General features: G+C 47.1%; 2 protein-coding genes and 1 pseudogene across 3 annotated transcripts; 1 reads left to right on the forward strand and 2 right to left on the reverse strand.

The window, feature by feature from the left end:
• Positions 1 to 6,163: 6,163 nt before the first annotated feature.
• Positions 6,164 to 12,584, reverse strand: LOC125536285 (nuclear transport factor 2-like). Of its 2 annotated transcripts, XM_048699476.1 has the most exons (11): positions 12,426 to 12,577; positions 11,741 to 11,850; positions 10,078 to 10,127; positions 9,861 to 9,998; positions 8,884 to 9,190; positions 8,503 to 8,819; positions 8,189 to 8,369; positions 7,976 to 8,097; positions 7,835 to 7,900; positions 7,522 to 7,585; positions 6,164 to 7,079 (listed from the first exon to the last, which is right to left on the reverse strand). In XM_048699476.1, exons 3-11 carry the CDS (start codon positions 10,123 to 10,125, stop codon positions 6,430 to 6,432), a joined length of 1,893 nt encoding a protein of 630 aa, XP_048555433.1. In that variant the 5' UTR covers positions 10,126 to 10,127; positions 11,741 to 11,850; positions 12,426 to 12,577; the 3' UTR covers positions 6,164 to 6,429. The 2 variants fall into 2 exon arrangements, with proteins under 2 accessions (XP_048555433.1, XP_048555432.1); XM_048699475.1 differs by lacking the exon at positions 11,741 to 11,850 and having other exon boundaries at positions 12,426 to 12,584.
• Positions 12,585 to 12,771: 187 nt separating this feature from the next.
• On the forward strand, positions 12,772 to 15,235 carry LOC125536286 (annotated as a pseudogene).
• Positions 15,236 to 16,612: 1,377 nt separating this feature from the next.
• On the reverse strand, positions 16,613 to 21,880 carry LOC125536284 (protein LONGIFOLIA 1-like). The gene is made up of 5 exons (XM_048699474.1): positions 21,299 to 21,880; positions 20,193 to 20,260; positions 18,397 to 20,106; positions 18,162 to 18,279; positions 16,613 to 17,516 (listed from the first exon to the last, which is right to left on the reverse strand). The coding sequence occupies exons 1-5, from the start codon at positions 21,489 to 21,491 to the stop codon at positions 16,729 to 16,731; spliced, it is 2,877 nt and encodes a 958-aa protein (XP_048555431.1). The 5' UTR covers positions 21,492 to 21,880; the 3' UTR covers positions 16,613 to 16,728.
• Between the last annotated feature and the right edge of the window lie 812 nt (positions 21,881 to 22,692).

Consider the following 22,692-nt stretch of genomic DNA (forward strand, 5'->3'; position numbering starts at 1 on the left):
TGTGTAGTAGACATCATGCATTATATCCAACTCATGCTTGCATTCGGTGTTGATTAATTTTAATGCATGTTCATGACTGTTGTCGCTCTCTAGTTGATCGCTTCCCAGTCTTTTTCTAGCCTTCACTTGTACTAAGAGGGAATACTGCTTGTGCATCCAATTCCATAAACCCCAAAGTTATTCCATATGAGTCCACCATACCTTCCTATATACGGTATCTACCTACCGTTCCAAGTAAATTTGTATGTGCCAAACTCTAAACCTTCAAATAAACTCTTTGTTTTGTATGCTCTAATAGCTCATGTATCAACTAGGGCTGTCTGTATCCTCCATGCTAGGCGGGTTATTCTCAAGAGGAGTGGACTCCGCTCCTCATTCATGAGAAAATGGCTGGTCACGGGGATGCCCAGTCCCATGCTCAAATCAAATCAAAATAATTGCAAACAAAACTTCCCCAGGATTGTTGTTAGTTGGAGGCACCCGTTGTTTTGGGCAAGCCATGGATTGATGCTTGTTGGTGGTGGGGGGTACAAACTTTACCATTCTACTTGGGAACCGCCTATAATGTGTGTAGCATGGAAGATATCGAGATCTCTCGGTTGTTATGTTGACAATGAAAGTATACCGCTCAAAATATTGTTCATCTATATTTCAAAACCGAGCTCTGGCACCTCTACAAATCCCTGCTTCCCTCTGCGAAGGGCCTATTTATTTACTTTTATGTTGAGTCATCATCCTCTTATTAAAAAGCACCAGTTGGAGAGCACCGTTGTCATTTGCATCCATTACTATTAGTTTACATTGAGTATGACTGTGACTGGATCTCTTTTACCATGAATTCCAATGTCTAGTCAGTCCTTGATCTTTAAAGGTGCTCTGCATTTATGTTTTGCGGTCTCAGAAAGTGCTAGCGAGATACCATCTTGTATATCATATTATGATTGTTTTGAGAAAGTGTTGTCATCCGAGATATATTATTATTGCTCGCTAGTTGATTATGCCATTGATATGAGTAAACATGAGACCTAAATGTAATTGTGAATATGGTTAGTTCATAATCTTTGCTAAAAACCTGAATGCTGGCTTTACGTATTTCCAACAACAAGAGAAAACAGAGTTTGTAAAAGTTTTTCTTTATCACTTTTAGTTTATCAACTGAATTGCTTGAGGACAAGCAAATGTTTAAGCTTGGGGGAGTTGATACGTCTCTGTCGTATCTACTTTTCCAAACACTTTTGCCCTTGTTTTGGACTCTATCTTGCATGATTTGAAAGGAACTAACCCGGACTGACGCTGTTTTCAGCAGAATTGCCATGGTGTTATTTTTGTGCACAAATAAAAGTTCTCAGAATGACCTGAAAATCAAAGGAGATTATTTTTGGAATATATATAAAATACTGGAAGAAGAATCCACGTTAGGGGGCCCACACCCTGTCCATGAGGGTGGGGGCGCGCCTACCCCCCTGGGCGCGCCCCCCTGCCTCATGGGCCCCCTGACGCTCCACCAACCTCAACTCCAACTCCATATATTCGTGTTCGGGGAGAAAAATCAGAGAGAAAGATTCATCATGTTTTATGATACAGAGCCGCGGCCAAGCCCTAAACTCTCTCGGGAGGGTTGATCTGGAGTCCGTGCGGGGCTCCGGAGAGGGGAATTCGTCGCCATCATCATCATCAACCTTCCTCCATCACCAGTTTCATGATGCTCAGTGTGAGTAACTCCATCATAGGCTTGCTGGACGGTGATGGGTTGGATGAAATTTATCATGTAATCGAGTTAGTTTTGTTAGGGTTTGATCCCAAGCTAGTATCCACTATGTTCTGAGATTGATGTTGCTATGCTTAATGCTTGTCACTAGGGCCCGAGTGCCATGATTTCAGATCTGAACCTATTATGTTTTCATGAATATATGTGTGTTTGTGATCCTATCTTGCAAGTCTGTAGTCGCCTATTATGTGTTATGATTCGTTAACCCCAAAGTGACAATAATCGGGATACTTACCGGTGATGACCGTAGTTTGAGGAGTTCATGTATTCACTATGTGTTAATGCTTTGGTCCGGTACTCTATTAAAAGGAGGCCTTGATATCCCTTAGTTTCCAATAGGACCCCGCTGCCACGGGAGGATAGGACAAAAGATGTCATGCAAGTTCTTTTCCATAAGCACGTATGACTATATTCGAAATACATGCCTACATTACATTAATGAACTGGAGCTAGTTCTGTGTCACCCTATGTTATAACGGTTGCATGATCGATCGCATCCGACATAATTACCCATCAGTGATCCATTGCCTATGAGCTTTTCCTATATTGTTCTTCGCTTATTTACTTTTCCGTTGCTACTGTTACAATCACTATAAAACCAAAAATATTACTTTTGCTACCGTTACCACTACTATCATATTACTTTGCTACTAAATACCTCGCTGCAGATATTAAGTTTCCAGGTGTGGTTGAATTGACAACTAAGCTGCTAATACTTGAGAATATTCTTTGGCTCCCCTTGTGTCGAATCAATAAATTTGGGTTGAATACTCTACCCTCGAAAACTGTTGCGATCCCCTATACTTGTGGATTATCCGCTAGAAAATCGGGAGGGTTCGTCTAGTTCATCCAAGGAGGAGGGAGCATGGAAAAGAATGTGGAAGGTTCAGGTGCCTGCAAAGGTGAGGATGTTTTTGTGGAGATTGTCAAAGCATTCTATACCCACAAATGATGTCAGGGCACATAGACACATGAAAAACTCGAATTTGTGTGGTATTTGTGGTTCCCCGGATTCATGGAGGCACTCTTTGTTGGAATGCACAATGTCAAGGTGCACCTGGGCGCTGGTTGACGAAGAATTGGCCCAGAAACTTGCAGCCATAACTGAACCTAATGCTAAACATTGGATGTTTACTCTTATGGAGTCTATTCCACATGCTCTGTTTGTCAAGCTATCAGTTACCCTTTGGGAAATATGGGGAGCACGACGGAAAGCAATTCATGAAGGAATTTTTCAGAGCCCCCATAGCACCCATGCTTTTATCAACAGATACATTGACGAGCTTGAGATGATCAAGGGACCACCTGCTGTTCGGGAGCAAGGGCAAGGGCGTCAAGCGAATTTGGACATCCAGCGACCAAAAGCCCCGCCACTGGGTCTTTCTAAAATTCATGTAGATGCTGCTTGCCGTCAAGGACGGGGTGGGTCACCAACGGCTGTGTGCAGAGACCATAATGGCACTTTTTTGGGCAGTTCTGCTCTAGTTATTCAGGGTGTGGATAACCCAGTCATGTTGGAGACGATTGCCTGCAGGGAGGCTCTGGCCTTGGCACAAGATCTTAATCTTCACGACTTGGCGATTGCATCAGATGCAAAGGAGGTGGTGGCGGCTATTAATTCAAAAAGTCAAGGAGAGAATGGAGCCATCATTGGCGAGATTAATAGGATAACGAGTCATTTAAAGTGTACTTTTACTTTTGAAAGTCGTGTCGTCAATGTTGAGGCACATGGATTAGCCAAGTTTGCACTCTCGCTGGGTTTGGGACGTCACGTCTAGTTTGACCAATCCCATAACCAGCTTTGTATCCCACATCTTGTGGAGTTTGCTGAATAAAACTTGGTTCAACCGCTCAATAATATCATTGGGCCATTGTGTCGGTCGAGGATAGGGCGGGAAGGCAAGAGTGGCACAAACGCGGTGTGCCGCTCCACATTCATCAAGTCAGATGAGACGTTGGCTTGGGTCCGCAACGATCCTGACCTGGCGGCGGCCTAGACCCTCCAACGGTCTATCACCACTGCGAAGACGGATGCGCGACGGCATCGCCACCTCAATTGGAGCTTCCCAAGATTGGCGAGGAATGGTTGCCAAGCAATACCTCCTTCGCCGTCAGGGCACCGCGGCCTGGGTCAGCATTGGCCGTGATGGCCCTCCACATGGCGTAGGAAGAAGCAGAGCGGCTCCTTCGCGAGTGCCAGTTGGTGACCGGGCAAGGATGTCGCGTCGCTGCACCCTTCCGCTGCTAGGACTACTCCGACGACAATGGCGGCACCAACGGTAACGACGTTGCGGTAGGCCAAGGCGCCACGCGTATGAGGTCACCGTCCGGTACAAGTTATCCTCCTGCATTTTTCTACTTTTTAGTTAAATGGACGAAATATCGTCCGTTTGTGTAAATTATGTCCTAACTTTGCTGAATTCTATCGTGTTTGACAAAATTTATCTAGTTTATTCATATTTGTTTTGAAATGGATGCAGACATAATTGGATGGCCGGCTCCCGCATCATTGTCCGCAGACTAGTCCGCACCAGTCCACTAATGGATACCATGCCCGGGGGTGAGCATTGGAGATGCCCTACCCCCAATTAGTTGCTCCCCAAATCTAACTCAGTGGAGCCGTATTCCCGTGAACTCAATTTTCATAATATTTACCCTCAAATCTCTAAGCCCATTAAAAAATCTTCTTGAGTGGTTTTGGAACTAACATTTCAATTTTTGGATAATTTTGACCGATGTTTAGGATGTTGACTTCGTCTGTCTTATCCCCAAGCTTCTCCCTTGTTCTGTACGCGAAGAACGTTGGTCACCGTCCAGTTCATACCACCACCGGCATCGTCGTCATTCCCAAAGGGGTCATTCATTAATCTTATAGGCTATTTTGACTCAAATTGTACGAGTGACAAGGTTGAAAGGAAGTCAATTTCAAGTACTTGCCAATTCATAGGTAGATTCATTGTTTACAGTTCTTCCAAGAAATAAAACTCGGCCTCCCTATAGCCAAGTAGAACACATCTCTATCAAATCATCAACTCCTTTGGATGTTGTGGTATCTCTCTCCACCTTATTCCACTTCTAGTGACCATGAGAATGTAATAACAATTGCCCATAACCCATACCAACACTCAAGAACCAAACATAACGATATCCGCCACCACTTCATTTATGATCATGTTACTCAGGGTGCCATTATTTTCGAACATATGACAATTGACAAGGAACTACTCCCTCCGTTCCTAAATATTTGTCTTTCTAGACATTTCAAATGACTACTACATACGGATGTATGTAGACATATTTTAGAGTGTAGATTCACTCATTTTGCTCCGTATGTAGTCACTTGTTAAAATGCCTAGAAAGACAAGTATTTTGGAACGGAGGGAGTAGTTGACATGTCGATGAGAAAACATTGTCATTTGAGGGGTGAACTCAATATCATCGATGCCTCTAATGAGCAATGAACTCTTCCACACATGCATGCACATAGGACTTATGCTTTTATGTAATCCATGGACTATATAATCTTGTGATGTAACTCTATGTCCTCTGGATATCTCTGTCCTTGTGCTACTAACCATGCAAGCATTGAAAGTGCATTTCCCGACGAAAAATCTATCTTCCAGGTGCTAATCCAAAGACAAAATACATTCGAACATTTCGTGACTCAAATCTCTACTACAACAATGACAAGGTAAAATATCAAATTTAGGGGAGTATGGTTCAATTGATGGACTGATGCGATCCAAAGTGCACACACTATAATAAGAGCTTAAATGATGAACTTGACTCACATAGGATCCAATGTCGTTACTTGACCAAGCGATCTTAGCACATTCATATATGGTGACTTGTTCACCATCAAACTGTTATGGTTTGGTTGTTTTGTGTTGTTATGGTCCGATTTTTGCTTGTTTTTTTCCTCGATATTCACAGCAGGGTTTGGCTCCGTCTTTTCTCTTTTCGAGTTCTTTCGTGTATTTCTTTGGATCTTTGATTAATGATGTTGGTAACTGGCAACTATTTCCCCCTCCATCCTGGAGATATACCCCACAAGATACAAGCCACCAATGATGCTTTGTTTTGTGCTGACGCATTTGAAAGACTGGCTGTCCTAACAATTCAGGTTGTTATTGATTGAATAGTGATGTTTACAGGAACCGAGATTGGATCATAAGGTATACCCAGCAACACATGACAGCGAACGTAAGTGAAAGAGCAAATTTTTAGCTGTCGTAACACTTTAGAAGAAACTAATGTGCTTGCAAGGGGCATGAGCTCAGAAACGCCAACCAAAGATAACAAACTGAAAGAGAGAAACAAACAACTCAACATAACACACATCCTCGAGCGAGTTCCAGCCTGCCATAAAAGAGTTGTGCTAAAGCCCCCAGAAACTAACACCAAACGGCGTCAATGATTTAGAATTCGCACAAATACCAAACCACATCTATATAAAATCTCCGCATGATGTTTACAGGTCAGAGCATTTGAAAATGCGGGCAGCAACCAGCCACAAAAGAGGCACCAGCCGATACAAGGTATCATCAGGTTGAACATGCGAGAGAATGCAGATGATTTCAGAGATTCCTAAAGGAGTATGAGGTGCGAAACAGTATCAATGGGCGAACAGTCTAGTTTCCTACTTTGCTGGATTGCACACACTATGCGGTAACGGCTATTTGCTTGGGACCATTGAAGCGGCCAGGCCTCCCATTCGCATTCCCGTTCCCGTTATGGACGGGGCGTGGCTGATGGTGTCCGTTCCCATTCTGGCGGTAGTCATCTCCGTTCTGGCGGTAGCCGTCCCTGTTCTGGCGGAAGCCATCTCCGTTCTGGCGGTAGCCGTCCCTGTTCTGGCGGAAGCCATCTCCGATCTGACGGTAGCCGTCCCTGTTCTGGCGGTAGTCATCTCCATTCTGGCGGTAGCCGTTCCCGTCCTGACGGTAGTCATTCCTGTTCTGACGGGAGTCATTCTTGCGGTAGTCATTCCCCTGCGGTCCTCGACCATGGCCTGAGTACTCGTTCTGATTTCTGTTATCATTCCTCATGTTATTGCCATCACGGTAGTTGTTACCATTGTTAACAAAGCCCGCTCCCCGCCCTCTGAAGTTTTCACCATCACGGTAGTTATTGTTGTTCCCAAAGCTCGGCCCCTGACCCCTGAAGTTGTCGCCATCACGGTAGTTGCCATTGTTCACAAAGCCTGCTCCCTGTCCCCTGAAGTTGTCGCAATGGTAACCACCTCTGTCTGGCAGGACCCGACTGCCCCGAGCATTGCCATTGTACTCACTATGGGTGACTCCATTAACAACTGAAAGTTTTTTTGGGGGGAATTAAGAACTGAAAGTTATAATACAAGCATGCGCCTAGAAAGCAGCAAAAATGTGACTTGCAACGATGGAATTAAACTAAAACAAATATGCAAAGGACGCAGCATTTACAGTACACATGGATCAGTTATCAGCAGCATAACTTAATCGGAGATGGGGAGGAAAACAAATTGCAATTTAATTGGTTTCTAACCATCCAGCACTATCTTATACTCCCTCTGTTCGAAATTAAGTGTTGCTGATTTAGTACAAAGTTGTGCATTTTAATTTTTTGAGAGTAAGGACTTCTTTTTAGATGGAAAGCAAGGACACGCCAACGGTTGCATATGACATGTCCACCTGTGAAAGGTGGACTAAAACTATGGAAGAAATCATTCTATTTTAGTTGCATATATGATGAGCAGATATCATAATGCCGCTCACCTCGTTTTGGAGTTCGTTTCTCCTCGACGTAAGACACATACGAGCCAAAACGAACTTTAAATACCTAATAAAAGTCAGAACGAGTATTAGTTATAGAGCTCTTGCAACATCGTGCAGATACTTAAAATGCTGAAACGACGATGGACAAGTAGTAGGCCAAGTTACAATTAGCCCTCCACTATTTTAGAGAATGTAGCTAAATGTGCTCCAGCTAATTTAAAGTTGCATAAACTGAAACAGAATGCAGCAGCGTAGCTAAATTTAACTTGTGAAGTAATAACGTGAGCTGAGAAAATCAACTGGGAGAACAAACCTCGATTGCTGCATTCATTGATTTTTCAGACTCAAATTCAACAAAGCCAAAGCAGAACCGATCAATCTGCAATGCAAAACTAATGTTAGCAAGCATATGTTTCATGGAAACCAAACCTACATTCATACAATATTAACTAACCTGACGGTGTACAACTTGTATACCACGAGGCTTGATTGAACCAAACTTACTGAACTCAGCCTCAACCATTTCAATAGTTGCATTCCAAGGCAAGTTCTTCACAAAGATTGAATACCCTTGGTCTGCAGAACAAGATAGTGTTATAGTTCAGTCCAACAAAGCTATGTGCTTCAATTTTCTACAAAACAGATGGAGAAAGCACCAAGCACCAACCATCAGAAATATTTTGGTCATTTGGAGGCACAGTAACTGCTGCATGCGTAGTTTTTGCAGGAACAGACGAAGATTTCTCCACATTTTCAGCTCTCTTTACTGTTGGATTTGGTCTAGGTTTGGGTTTGGGTTTGGGTTTGGTAATGGGTGCTGGCGGTATACTCTCATTTGTGGCCTTAACCTATAATGCAAGTCACAGAAGCCAGTAAGCGAGCATAGAACATCGAGTTAATTATTATTCCACATTCAAAACTCACTCAATTCTGGCAGTACAATTAGTGGGGGAAAGTGCAGGAAAACAAGAGGAAACTTACAATCGATGCATAAGTCTTCTTAATAACATCCTTCTGAGCTGAAGCAGGAGTAGGTGCTACCTCAGGTATCTTAATAGCATCATTCTTAATTTGAGAATTTTCATTTCCAAATGAATCTATGACTTTCTCCTTGCTAGAAATACTCTCTACAGATGGCTCCACGACTTCATCACTGATGGAAATATTCTCTGCCGATGGATTTATGACTTCAGCATCCACAGGAATCGTCTCTGCAGATGGATTTATGACTTCACCATTGGTGGAAATATTCCCTGCAGATGGAAGCTCTGGGTCCATGCTCTCGTTGACAGATGTTTCTGGTCAAATATTGAAATGTCAGCAAGCTATGAAACGATCAGTTCAAAGATGAAATTCCATTACCTGGTTCAGCTGGAAATGGAGCAATCTGAGTGTTTCCATCAACATGGTCAACTAAAGCTTCATTTGTCTCAGCCAATGGCATCTCCGGCACAGCTCGAAGCACATCATTCAAAACAAAATAGCCTCCATTTTCTTGTGGAGCAAGGAAGAATGACTGAACAAATCTATGCTTCACAGTATCAAGCATGGTAAGAGATCCAATAACCAAAATGAGCACACCACCACCGTGGGATGGCTGAGTATCTACATTATCCAACTGTATCAAACAGCCCTTCATATCTGTAGATAAGAAGTGTTGATTGATAGCCTGGTCAAGCACATGAAACAAGTCAGTTATAACAAATCAGGTCACTAGACATGGATAAACAAGTAACATGTATAAAGTGATATGACCATGTAGCTGATTATACAATACATATTAGACAAATTAAATAAGAGATGCTGGAAAAACTATACTTACTGCAGGCAAATGATATTACATGGATTATCCTTAATAATAGTAGTGGAGAAACATTACCTACAGAACATATTGGCATGCACGCCCTTTAGCTAATCAACCAACTTTCATCAATACGTGTGGCCTATAGATTTGATTAACTGCACAAATACCACCACTACCGCTACTACTACCTGCCGAATTTACAGTAAAAAAAGCACTCTGCGTAGGAGACCACATGAGAACATGGAAGTAGTATCCCGTTGTGAATTACCACGCCAAAGCAGCCTGATGATCACAACATGCTAGCAAAATCTACCCTTAAACAAACTAGCTGTTATTTGTCCTCAAGCTATTCTTATTCTAAGTGGCAAATCGTAGAAGTGAAGTCCATCAATAGCATCGGCGAAAACAAGCTCTGGCATAAAATAAGTGAACGTGTGCCCTGAATTCTAGTTTCCACCTAATCACGTTTAATCTATACACCTTATACATAATAGTAAGATCATAGAATACTACTGCTGTACTGCAGAGAACTTACGTATGTAGTGGTTATAGATGTCAATGGACCATCAGAATCTGGTCGACCAAGGATACTTTCATCATGATAGAACTTATGGACATGCTCTGGTGACGAACTCAAAACTCTGTAGTATTGTTGAGCAAACGCATTCCCAATCTGTCAGCAAGACCAATCATGTTTAGCAATACTGCTATTATTCTAGATTAATAATAAATAAGATGGAGAAAAACAGTACCACATCCGGATGAAAAGGACGTACGAAATTCCCGGTTGGTGTAGACATTGCTGCACAATATATGACACTGCTTAGTATCTAATGTTTTGAGACGAATGAATATTGTGTGACAATCGAGCAGCATAAAAAGTTTGTAGCTATTCAAAAACTATAGTTAATCAGAAAGGTTCACAGTAAATTGTAAACATTGTTGCAGTAAAACAAACTGTTGCCTCAAAAGAAAATACAGTGATTGGCTGAGCAACCATCTATAAGGTCCTACAGTTTCCAAACACCTAAACCATTGGCAAATAACTATCAACTCTGTATCACAGTGGTCTTTGTCCATCATGAATTAATGGCACAATTTACATAGCATGTATCACATATATCACTGTAGCCACAGACAATTGGTACAAATATAGCACAATGACAATAACTATCAGATTGAGAAATTTCAGATACAACAATTGGCATTTGAACTCATAATTGTCCCCCAAATTTCTCCCAATCATCACATAAAACAATAAAAATTTATTCAGCAGACTCGACCTAAGCTTATCAACATTAGAAAACCATCACAAAAGCTAGCTTTAATTGCTTTCTGCAAAGGAAAATTGACGTTCATATACAAAACCAACTCACAATAAGAAAATGATTGAAATTTCAGAATTGAAATGGTAAACTAGCTAACAAAATGAACAAACTATACATCAAACCACCCACTATACCAGCTGCACATAAGCCTATTGCATTGCAAAAAACATGTTCCACGAGGCAAAAGCAATACCAAATGTCTGCAGCACAGTGCCATGAAACACCCCCACCAAAATCTGAGAACTTACAAGACTCATAAGTTACCTATCTAATGACCACAGCAAAAATTGCATTCCATTAGCAGTGCTAGGCTGTTAATACTCCAAACCAGTCAACAGACAACATTAGTTTAATAGTGACTGAGAATCTAGTCTGTCTAGATAAATGAAGGTGACAATTTCACACAACAAACACCATTACGTAAACCCCAGCCGGCAACCCATACAATACATCAAATTTTTTGTCAAAAGGAGGTCCTTTCCTTCACCAAAGCAAGTAAACAACATGAAAGCCTGTCCAAACTGCTACGAGACCAATTTATTAAAGAACCCACCCAGAATAATCCGTTGTTAATTCACAGAAACACAGTTTTAAACCCACCAAACCCGACCCCCGCATCGACCGACAAAACCCACAAAAGCCACGCCACGACGCCACGACAAGGACAAGCGTGCACCGAGCAAGCCAAGTTGATTGCAGGGAAAGCGTAAAATAAGAACTTGGAACAATGCCAATAACTATCAGATCCCAGATATAGCCAATGACAATAACTATCAGATTGAGAAAAATTGGATACAGCGTTTGGAACTTGAGCTCATGATTGTTTTCCCAATTTCTCCCAATCATCACACAAAACAATAACCATTTATTCAGCAGACTCAACCTGAGCATATCAACATTGGAAATAAATCAAATCATCAGAAAAGCCAGCTACAACCTCTTTAAGCAAAGAAAATCGACTACCGTTCAGAGTAGCATCCATATAGGAAAAAACAACTCACAACAGGAAAATGATTGAACTTTCAGAACTGAAACAGTAAACTAGATAACAAAATGAACAAACTACACGTCGAACCATCCACCAGACCTGATGCACGTAAGCCAATTGCAATGCAAACAAAGAATGTTCCACGAGGCAAAAGCAATACTAAATGTCTCTGCAGCTCGGTGCCATGATGGAGCACTCCCACCAAAATTCTGAAACCACAAAAGACACATAAGCTATCTATATCTAATGACCACAGCAAGAAAATACATTAGATGACATTTTCGCACACCGTGTCCTGATACTCCAAACCAGTCAACGGACAACATCAGTTTAATAGCGATTGAGAGTATGGACAAAAAAAGATGGCATTTTCACACAAAACATCATTACGTGAACCCCAGCCAGCCAGCAACCCACACAATACGTCAATTCTGTCGTCAAAGGGAGTCCCTTTCCTTCACCCAAGCGCACAAGCCACAAGAAAGCTTGTCCGTAGCCGCTCCGACACCAATTTACATCCAACAAACAACCCAGAACAGCCCGGTGCTAATCCCCATACGACGCGGTTTAAACCCGGAACCCGCCCAGACCGGCAGCATTACACCGCGCCAAACCCTACCCCCCGCGCAGACCGACGAGGCCCACGGGATCCCTCGAGCCGCGGCACGACGAGGAGGGAGGACGAGCGCGCACCGGGCGAGCCGAGAGCCGGCGGAACGGAACGGAAAAGCGTAAAACGGGAGAGATCGAGACGCGCGCGCGGGGAGAGGGAGAGGGGCGCTACCTTCCGGACGGAGCACGGGCCGCCGCCGCCGCGGACGGCCACGGGAGGGCGGGCGAACCCTAGCGGAGCGGCTGGGCGGCGCGGGTGGCGGGCGGGCGGGGCAGTTGGACTGGACTCGATCGAGGAGGCGGAGCGAGAGAGAGAGAGAGAGAGGAAAGGAAGGAGCAGGAGTCGGAGGGGGTTTATAACGGGAAGGGTTTTGGGGGGTGGGGGACGGGTCGCGAATGTTCCCGCTGCGTCTCACTGGCTTCTGGGCCCTCACTCGGCAGCTTGCGGTCGGACTCGGACCGGACCCGATCGCAGCACGCTCGGGCTGCGGCTGGGCTCCGTCGGTCCGACCCACGAGTCCGACCGACCTTTTGTTGCTCCGACCCCGATGTTGCTAGTCTTTGTTTTTTTCTTTTTCTTCTAGAAGAACCCTCCTATCCTGGCGGCGCGGCGGCGGCGGCGCTCCCCTCCCTCACTCTTGACGGCGGCGCGGCAGCCCTCCACCTGACCCTCCGCGTGCTCCGCAGTCGCTTCTCCACCACCAAGCCCGTACGTCCTCTTCTTCTCTCCTGGGTGGCCTACCTCGTGCTCTGGCCTGCATCCAAGCTCCTCCAATCCGCCGCCGCAGCCGTTAGCTTAGCGCCGCCGCCGACGCCTCACACCTCTCGCGCGCGTCGCTTACATCGCCGCCAACCCTGTTCTATCTCGTCGCGGCGTCGCGTCCCTGCTGACCTGCTGTCGCCACCCCGTCCGCAGCAGTGGACAACTGGACATCGGTGTTCGAGGTATGAGCTTTTATTAGTCATACAGCGATTCGTTCCAAAAATTAGTCACACACTGATATGAATGATTAAGCCCAAACTGATGAGCCTCCAAATTGTGTGCCGGTGGTCACCATTTTGGCTGGGGTCATAGGCCTCACTACCCTAACTTGCAAAATTAGTAGAAGCTTTGTACATTTGTGGATTAGCATGGTCTCATTTATTGATGTTATTTAGCAGGCTATTCCTTGGGTCAGGATGAGCTTGCTATCCCAGAATGCGCCCTGGAAGCGCCGAATGGAGACAAGTGGAGTCGATGATGATGGCGATGAGGCACCCGTTGCTTTTGATGCAGAGGCTGGTAAGGAAACCCAAGACAGAGAGACACAGTAAGGATAGGAAGCAAAAGAGGGCTAAGGAGGATCACAATAAGGGTTTGAAGAAAAGGAAGGCCAAGGCGTTGGAAGCCAAGCAGAATCAAGAGGCAGAGGAGATGAGGCAGCTGGAGAGTTCACTGTTTGGGCCGATCTATGCGCCACTGGAGTTTGGCACTGAGCTTGGGGCTGCGGTGTCGGATCATGACAGGGATGGTCCTTTGTTCTTCATGGATCAGTCTGCCGGTAACGATGAGGATGACTTGCCTGTTTATGAGGAGGATTTCGGCAGTGAAGTTGATGAAGTTGAGAAAGGAGGCTGATGAGCGTGTGATCTCGGCAGAGAGTATGAAGCTAGGTTGTGTGGTCACCATGCCAAGTTGAACCCCTTTACCAGCTGGGCAGATATGGACCGTAAAGCTCTTCGTCCTGGGATGTACGACGGTGAATCCGATGAGGACAGCGGAGTCGACAATATTCTTCGAAACGACGATGAGCTTGTTGTCAAGGGTACTGCTAAGCTTCTTCCTGGCATGTTGGACTTCTCAAGGCTTGTTGATGCTAATGCGCAGGAGCCATCCAGTGGTCCTATCAATTCCGTGCAGTTTCATAGGAATGGACAGCTGATGCTTGCTGCTGACCTGGATAAACATCTGAGATTTTTCCAGATTGACGGGAAAAGAAACCCCAAGATCCAGAGCATATATATGAATATATCGAGGATTGTCTGGTTCACAAGGCATCCTTTCTACCTGATGGCTCTGAAGTGATCATTTCAGGCAGGAGGAAATTCGTCTACTCATTTGATTTGGTGAAAGCTGCTGTTAGTAAGATTGGACCCTTGACCGGACGTGATTAGAAAAGCCTGGAAAACTTTGAGATATCAGTATATCACCTGATTCAGAAACCATTGCATTTACGAGGGGTACATTCTTTTGATATCTTCCAAAACAAAGCAGCTCATTGGGACCTTGAAGATGAACGGAAATGTGCATTCATTGGCTTTTGCGGATGGTGGGAATCAGTTACTAAGCAGTGGCGGGGATGGCCATGTTTACCACTGGAATCTTAGAACGAGGAAATGTATGCACTAGGCTACCGACTAGGGCTCCCTGACAGGCCTTTCTCTCTGCACCTCGCAGGACAGCTCCTATTTCGCCACGGGCTCCAGCAGCGGCATCGTGAACGTGTACAGCAGGGACGAGTTCCTTGGCGGGAAGGGGAAGCCGCTGAAGACAATCCAGAACCTCACGACCGAGATCGGTCAAATGAAGTTCAACCACGACGCCCAGGTCCTGGTGATAAGCTCAGGGAAGGAGCGGAACGGGATGAGGCTCGTGCACGTCCCGTCTCTCACCGTGTTCCAGAACTGGCTAGGGCCTCGGTTCGGCCTCCAGTACCCCCGGTGCCTGGACTTCAGCCCGGGCAGCGGGTTCCTCTCTGTCGGACACGCCGGTGGAAAAGTGTTGCTGTACAAGCTGCGCCACTATCAGAACGCCTAGGACGACTCGCCTGGAGAGTTCAGTTTTGACACTGTATTTTTCTGCTTCCTGAAAACCGACTGTCATCTGCTGCGTGACTCCTCTTAGCCCCTTTCCCTTTGATTTGAGTGGCGTTGTCACTGATGTTTAATGTTTAATGCAACGCCTTGTCTGTTCTTTTTGCACGCAAGTTGTGAACTGCTACCTGTTCAGTGTTTGTATATATGCGGCTGCCTGTTGAGTCCAGAATTTCTGCACACCGTTTTGAAAGTGGGTACTTGGGTGTGGCTGCCTGGAGGAAAGATGGAGGAGCAGTGCATATGGGTCTATGTTTTCTAGCTGATGACTGATGTCCGTGTGCTCCGAGTAGATGCTCTCACCGTGTTCAACGGGTCTGTGATTCTTAGGTTGGATAGCTCGCGTGCCTTGGACGCCAGCGTTCTGCTCCAGAGATCTACGGGGCTATCTAGCTCGCCGCGGCGCGGAGCGACGGGCTCGCCGGCGCGGACGCCCACCACGTGCTCGACGCAATGCCTACGCGAGGTGTGCATATCGCCCAGGGCAGCGGGACGGCGTGCTCCACATCAATCGACCACCACCAGTGCCGGTTTCCTGTTCCAGACGACCGAGCGAGTGGCATTCCATGTGCGGTTCCAAGCCCGGAAGGCATCGACCTCCACCAGGGCAGGCCCCGGTACGGCCGCCGCGATGACGCGGTTCCACGTGCGTCGCCATGATCAGCCTCTTGACCTCTCCAACAGTGGCGTTGAAATCTTTACAGTGCCAAATTCCCCTTGCCTGCCCAGAATGATCACCGCGGCCCCGGAGCTCCGCCCGCCGCGGCCGGCCCCCCCAAGGTACGCCTTCGCCTTGTCCTCTCCAAGAAATGCCTGCCCCCTCCCGTGCATTCCCCTAGCTGTTGCCGATGAAACCGCGCCATGTGTCCGGTGCCCTCTCCTGTTCATTCCTCCCTAGCCGGTAGTACAAATCAATTAACATCCTGCATCATGTGTGATGAGTCCGGTGTCCTGGATGATCGGGCACTGACCGTGGTACAGTTCTCTTGTTGAGAGCTCGACGACGTGTCGTTGCGCCGAGGTGGGGGCCTGATTTTCGCCTGTACATGGCATAAATTCCAACCTATGGATGTTCATTTATATCCATATAAAATGCATCAATTATTTTACTGTGAGACGATGATCGGTTCAAGGGACACCGTCCTCGTGCGAGTGTCGGGGTAGGGCTGCCGTAGAATTTCCTTTGTGACGTGCAAACAGTTTTGGGAGCTAACTGCAGGCCTGAAACTTCTAGTGGGCGTTATCACACCCATCTGGCAGGAAACATCTTGTTATCTAGTAGTATAACAGTGTGCGATCTTCCTGGCATACAGGAGCCAAAATGGTTGCTTCGTGTGATCGCGTATTATGGAACAAACAGTAGTTGTGCAATCAAGAAATGGAACATGATCTGATTCTGATCAAAGTAAGTACTGTAACATCTACTAAAAATTAAGACTTTCTGTAACTGCATAACTGATATTCAACTGCTTGCTTCCACTAGCGTCAATGTCAGTGAGACCAGTGTTCCAGGAATAATTATATTTCTTCTATATAATTCAGTTTTCAGAAAAATACAAAGGGTTACATTTATACTAGTGGCTAAGCCTCCTAATGGAAACAACGACTATCGCCAGTCGTATTCAGTTTATACTACTGAAAGACAGCTGCCTACGCAGTTTCCATTGTCCAGCTTGCATCCTCTCTGTAGCCTCGCAACCTATGACCTCGTCAATGAGGTCCCGGAAGATGGATCTTTCAATGTCCAAAACCATGCCTTGTAGCTCACCTTCAGGGCTACCCCAATCTTTCATCTCATACAATGCATCCTCAGATAATGGTATGTTTTCATCCTCATCCTCTTCGGAGCATTTCGCTGCCGAGCTCTCGGATAAGAGCCTGTCGACCTCTGTGCACAATTCCTTGAAAAGACGCCACCCGCTTAACTTCCTTGACCGAAGAAGTTTCGCCGTTCCACTTGCAGAGCTATAGATGTTCATCTTCTGAGCTATAATTTCATTTACCAGATCGAATACAATTCTGCGATGAAGCTTCTCCATGTTAGGGTCAGAACTCTTCTTAGCTCCGGTAACAGCCTGAATCGCTGAAATGAAGTGCGGCTTTGTTTGCTCTAGAATGAGGAAGAGCTCTGGATTGATCGGGCAGCTGGATGGCGAAAGTTGTGCAGGCATCGCTGCGAAGCTAAGTTCCTTGTGCAGAAGACCAGATGCTAAGAGTATCTCGTAGATATACTGGTGATCTTTGGAGTTTGCAGCTTCATCGTTCATCGATTGCAATTGTTCAAGTTTCTGAATGAGCGCCTCCAGGTTTTCTGGTTTGATCTGGCTGACTTCACTGCTCGTCTTCGACTGCGGCGTGTCCGGCAGGCTGTTTGAATTCCAGCATTCGTCTGAGGTATGCGTCTCGCCATCTGAACAATCAGAAAAAGGATGTACACATATTAAGGAACCAATGCTTGACACAACCACAGAAAAAAATAATGTACCAGACAGAAATACTGAATCTGCTACAGACAGTTAAACTGAAACAGACATGTACATGGATCAGACTGGAGATATGAATTCACTGTACTGCTCTGTCTACATGATTCACTGAACCACACACACTAGGTGCATCTATAAAGGGGACACTGGTGGGCACATCTACACTAGCAATGCATAGACACCAGAGGACATGCATCATGCTGCTGCATGAGCGAGTGCAACATGTGGGGCTTGCGAAAATAGCACTGTTCAGCACCAGCACATCAGATGCAACTATCAATATGATGTGGTTCCTCCCCCTCCCACTCCCACTCGCAGGACCACGAGCTGCCTCTGGTAGCCTTAAATGCAGATTATCTGTCACTAGCGGCATTGGTATGCTTACAGCTAACTATGTTTGTCCTTTGCATAGCACTGTGTGCTTCTGAATTGAATGGGACCAAATAGTAGGACCTATTATGCCATTGATCTTACAGCTGGTGGCTATCGATTATTACTAACAAATTGGTGGTTTATCTATTATATGTCATTGCAAATGAATATGCAGGAAAAATGCTAGATCAACTTCTCACCTTTGAATGAATCTGAGATACTTTTATGGTAGAAGGATGTGTCGAGGACCGACACGGGGCTCAGGGCGTTCTCCAGTGAATGGATCTTGTGATCTGAACCCAGGATTGAAGAAGGGCTCTGAAGAAAATGAGAAGTTCCGTTAGTTAGTGTTAACAATGAGCATATGAAGAAAAAAATACTTAGAGCTGGCTGGTTTCTTTCATACTATATGATTATATATCTATTTATCTGTACCTTTTGGCTCGGTGTTTTTGGGTCGACGAATGATGATCTGGCAACCAGAGGACTTTGACAATCCATTATACTGACGTCAATCTGCTTCGCCAAGCTGATCCTTCTTCCTGGACTCTGCGAGGCCTCATTGTCACGGTTGCTCCTCACTTGAGAAGGCTTTGATCTTGTTCTTCCTCTTGGGGATGCTGCTTCATTTGACTTCTTGCTTGGAGACTTTGGTGAGACCGGGGGACGAGACCGCCTCTCCGACTCTGCCTTCCTCTGCACTAACCTGGGGCTTGATGACCCTGTAGGCCTTGGCGAGCTCGCTCTGCTGGCAGGTTCGTCAGACTTGGATTGAGCCCTTGCAACGCGAGAATGGATCTTCTCATTTGTGCTGGCTTCGCTCTTGTCAGTGAAGGATGAATCTCTGGGCTGCAGCTTCCTGAGGCCTCTCAGCCCTGCAAGGGGAGCAACTGAGACCCCAGGCTTCTCGGTGGTTCTTGATGACTTCATGACTACAATGGGAGACTGGAAGCTTCTGGAACTGGTGGTGGCTGAATCCTCTTCTTGGCTCTGAGAAGCCACTGATGCGGCATCACCATCGTTGTTCTGGTGCTTAGCATCCTTTGCATGGAACACACCCAGAATTCTGAGAGCTCTGAAGTCTTTGTTGCACTCCGAGAACTCGAGCCCACCAAGCCTTCTCTCTATATCGGCATAGAGAGATGGGGTTCTTGGCCTCACCTCAGCGTCTCGGCATTGTGAAGCCTTGCTGTTGGTGACGCTGACGCCTCTCTCCTGCTGCCTCCAGGGAGCCGCTTCAGTGAGAATTCTTGGAGGAGGTCTTGTTTTCAGTGCTGAAGGCTCGTTTTTCGGCAGGGAACCACACGCATCCTGGCAATCTCTCCTGGGCGAACGCGATGGACGCTCGCTCCGTGTGGCTTGTGCTGCTGTTCTTGGTGATCTTGCAGGCTCGTAGCTATCAGCGACCAGCATCCCCATAGCATCTGGTGCTTCTTCCAACCCCATGAGCTTGGCGATGACACTGTTGGAACGCCTGTGGCCCGGGGAGTCTTGAGGCTTCAGAGTGTCCAGGAGAGAGTCATCGGTTCTCCTGTAACTGCAGCTCTTCAGACGTGAACTTGGGCTCAGAGACTCTTTCCTGCTGTCCAAGGACAGCCTAGGAAGCTCTTTGGCCCTTGTGGAAGAAGGCTTCTTGGCTTCTTGGGTTTCAGCCGGCCGCAGGAGCCGCCGGTCGTCGCATGAGAAGCGCGACTGCTCCGGGAAACGCCTGCTGGACTCGACGACGTTTGCGGGGACGGCCTTGGTGGTCCTGTCGATGCTGATGACGTAGGTTCCGTCCATCGATTTGGAGAGCAGCAATGGCCTTGGCGAGTCCTTGTACTGCGCGTTCCTTCTTGCTCCATTCGCTGTGGTCATGACAGTTAACCCTCCCGAGTCCCGGTTGATGGAGTCCTTGACGATGTCTCTGAAACCGACGTTCGGCTGTGCGGTCTTGGTGTCCATGTCAGCGCCCTGCAGACTTGGTGAGCTCTTCGGTGGCCTCTGCGGAAAGAGTTCTTCGTTGATGTACGGTAGCTCCTGTTGAGCTGATTTGCTGCCGTCGATCGACGAGAAAGAGGAGCATGAAGAGGAAGAACAAGAAGCTCTTGATGACTCTATTGAGAGGCTACTGTTCTCGGTCATGCTTTTGCTGAGTGTTTTCTCCTGCAAAATAAACCGAAAGGTCAGGTCCTCTCCTTGGTTTTCCTGCCAATAAAATTAAGTTGATTTACTCCAGATTGGGGAATCACCAGAATGATTTTGGGGGTACTTGAGCTCTGCACTGGAACAATGCTGCTGCTTTCTGGTGGAGTACGGCCTGGACAAAAATGAAAGGACATTAGAATAGTGGTCTAAATTTTAAAACAGAGAAAACAGAGCACTTTATGATCCTATCATGGTAATAATAATAAAATGGATGGATTTGTGATGGGATAAAAGGTGATGCCTTTTTGTTTCTATTCACCATTATTGTAACATGAGAAGAAAAAATATACTCAGCTGTTAACCTGTCATCTTTGATTAATCTACCATCTCAAGAATGTTTTCTTAAATCAAAAGTTCAGCTGTCCTCTTCAGTTCCATTAGAAAAGAAATTCAGTAATCAACTGTTGGGCTGTCCTCTTCACTGAAAATAGTAATGCTACTTCTGGATACAATAACACACATAATCGCCTGTCACCATGTCAATGCCCGGCTCATATAGTGCTAAAAGTGGTTAGGCGCTGTCACTGAACATTCTTATTTCTAATGAAACGCTTTTGAGATCAGACCCATCAGATTCTTCTTTGCTGTTTATGTACTGCTGCAGCTCTAGATGTTCTCCTTGCAGTTCTAGCAGCAAACTTTTGAGCTTTGGCCTTTTGTCTCTTGTCAGCAAAAATGCTTGAAATAAAATCAGGATTTTAGAAACTTGTTTTCCGACCTAAACTTTGGGAATCTACCGTGCTTTTTGCAAGAAAGAAAGTTTCTACCATTGTCGTACCGTTTTATTTACTAACCATTTTGGTTGTTGTTTTTTTCTGAACCTATCAACAACTGTCCATGTTACCCAACTCTGGATGGCAGTCTGAAAGGACTTGTGTTCAGCGAACACAGCAAGCAATCTCTCTGACAAAGGAAAAACCACTTGATGGCTTTCTGGCATCTGGTCAACGATGGCAGAACGAGTTGCAGCGCGCGATTCAGAGAGCGATTAAAAAGCCGGAGACTATCCGCTAATTAAACCGAAGATGATGAAACCGTAAGCAAGAAGAAGATTACGCCAGAGCTCGATGGCAGTGTGAATGTGAATGGAATGGACACAAGGTGGCAGGAAAGCCAACGATGGAGATGGTGAGGTAGGTGCCGGGGTTACCTGCGGGCAGTCTCTTCTGCTGCGGCTGCCGCCCGCCGGAGCCGGCACCGGCGCCGGCGCCGGCGCGACGCGCGGTGAGCATCCGCTGGCGGTCGAAGATCTGGAATATGCCGGCCATGCAGCCCATCTGGCGGCGGTCGAACTCCGGCATGTCGTCGGCCAAGGCGTTGAGCACCCTCCTCGCCGCCGGCATCCCCCGACGCTTCCAAACCGATCAAACGCCGGCCCAAACGAGACGGCCGCCGCACATTCACCGCTCACAGCAGGCCACACGCACGCTCACCGTGCGGCAGCGGCACCCTGCCGGAGATAGCAAAAGCAGGAGAAGGTTCTGAAACCAGCAGGAGAAGAAGAGGCAGCGGTGTGTGGATGGATGCAGGTGCAGATATAGAAGTGTTGCAGGCTCTTGGGATGGGCGTTGTGAGTTCGGCGGAGGAATGTTACTACTTATGATGATGATTGCGGCGTCACTCGCTCATAGATAGAACATGCAGAGGCTGGCTCGGTTCTCGTGACCTGGTGAGGGGAGAGGACGGGTTGGATGGATGGAGGGAAGAGGGAGCGAGGGGGGGCTCGGGGATTTTAAGAGGGAGGCGCGTGAAATAAGAGAGGGAAGGGCCGAGGAGGGAGGGGGTGGGGGGCATGGGGTGCTGGGGTGGGTCAAGCCGTGTCTCTGGTCCTGCGCGCGCGCGCGCGTCCATCACAAGCCCATGTGCGCGCTGATCATTGCGGGTGCCCGGGCGCGCGCACCGGTGCGCGCGAGCCGGTTCCGCCGGCATGTGATCTGTGTCAGTCCGCACAGGAGTTTTCGTCGAGCCGGAGACGGAGCCGGAGCACGACGCCGGCCGGCCAGCCGCGGCCGGCGGGGCGGCGTTAAATGCCCGTGACGACGCGGGCGCCGGGCCAGAGCGTACGTGCAACCACCGGCACGCGCGCGCCGACCGTGTACCGTGCCTGGCTCCGGGCGCTGGACACGCAACGTACGTGGCGTACTCCCCATTGGGTGATGTCGTTAGGTTCCTGCTGGCTGGCTGGCCTCGATGGATAGGATAGAACGGGTGGATCGACAGCTCACCGGTGGGGCGTGGCCGGTCGGCCGTGCCGCGCTGCGCTGCCAAACCACGGCGAGGGATGACGGGAGAACGACGGGCCGGCCCCCCGCGGGCACGACCTCTGCCTGGCGCCTGCTCCCATACGTATACGTACGTCAGTGCGACTGGGATACGTACACGCATACGTACGTACGGCCGCCATACGATATACCCCAGGTCTGGCCGGATCCGCAAGTGCGTGCGTACGTGACAGTGACCCCGTGTATTTACCCCAAGAGGTAAATCCTCTCCGCGCTTTTGGCGTGACGATGCATGACGGGGAGGGAGGCAGGAGGAACCTGT

The sequence above is a fragment of the Triticum urartu genome, chromosome 2 (genome assembly GCF_003073215.2).
Source record: "Triticum urartu cultivar G1812 chromosome 2, Tu2.1, whole genome shotgun sequence".
NCBI classification, from domain to species: domain Eukaryota; kingdom Viridiplantae; phylum Streptophyta; class Magnoliopsida; order Poales; family Poaceae; genus Triticum; species Triticum urartu.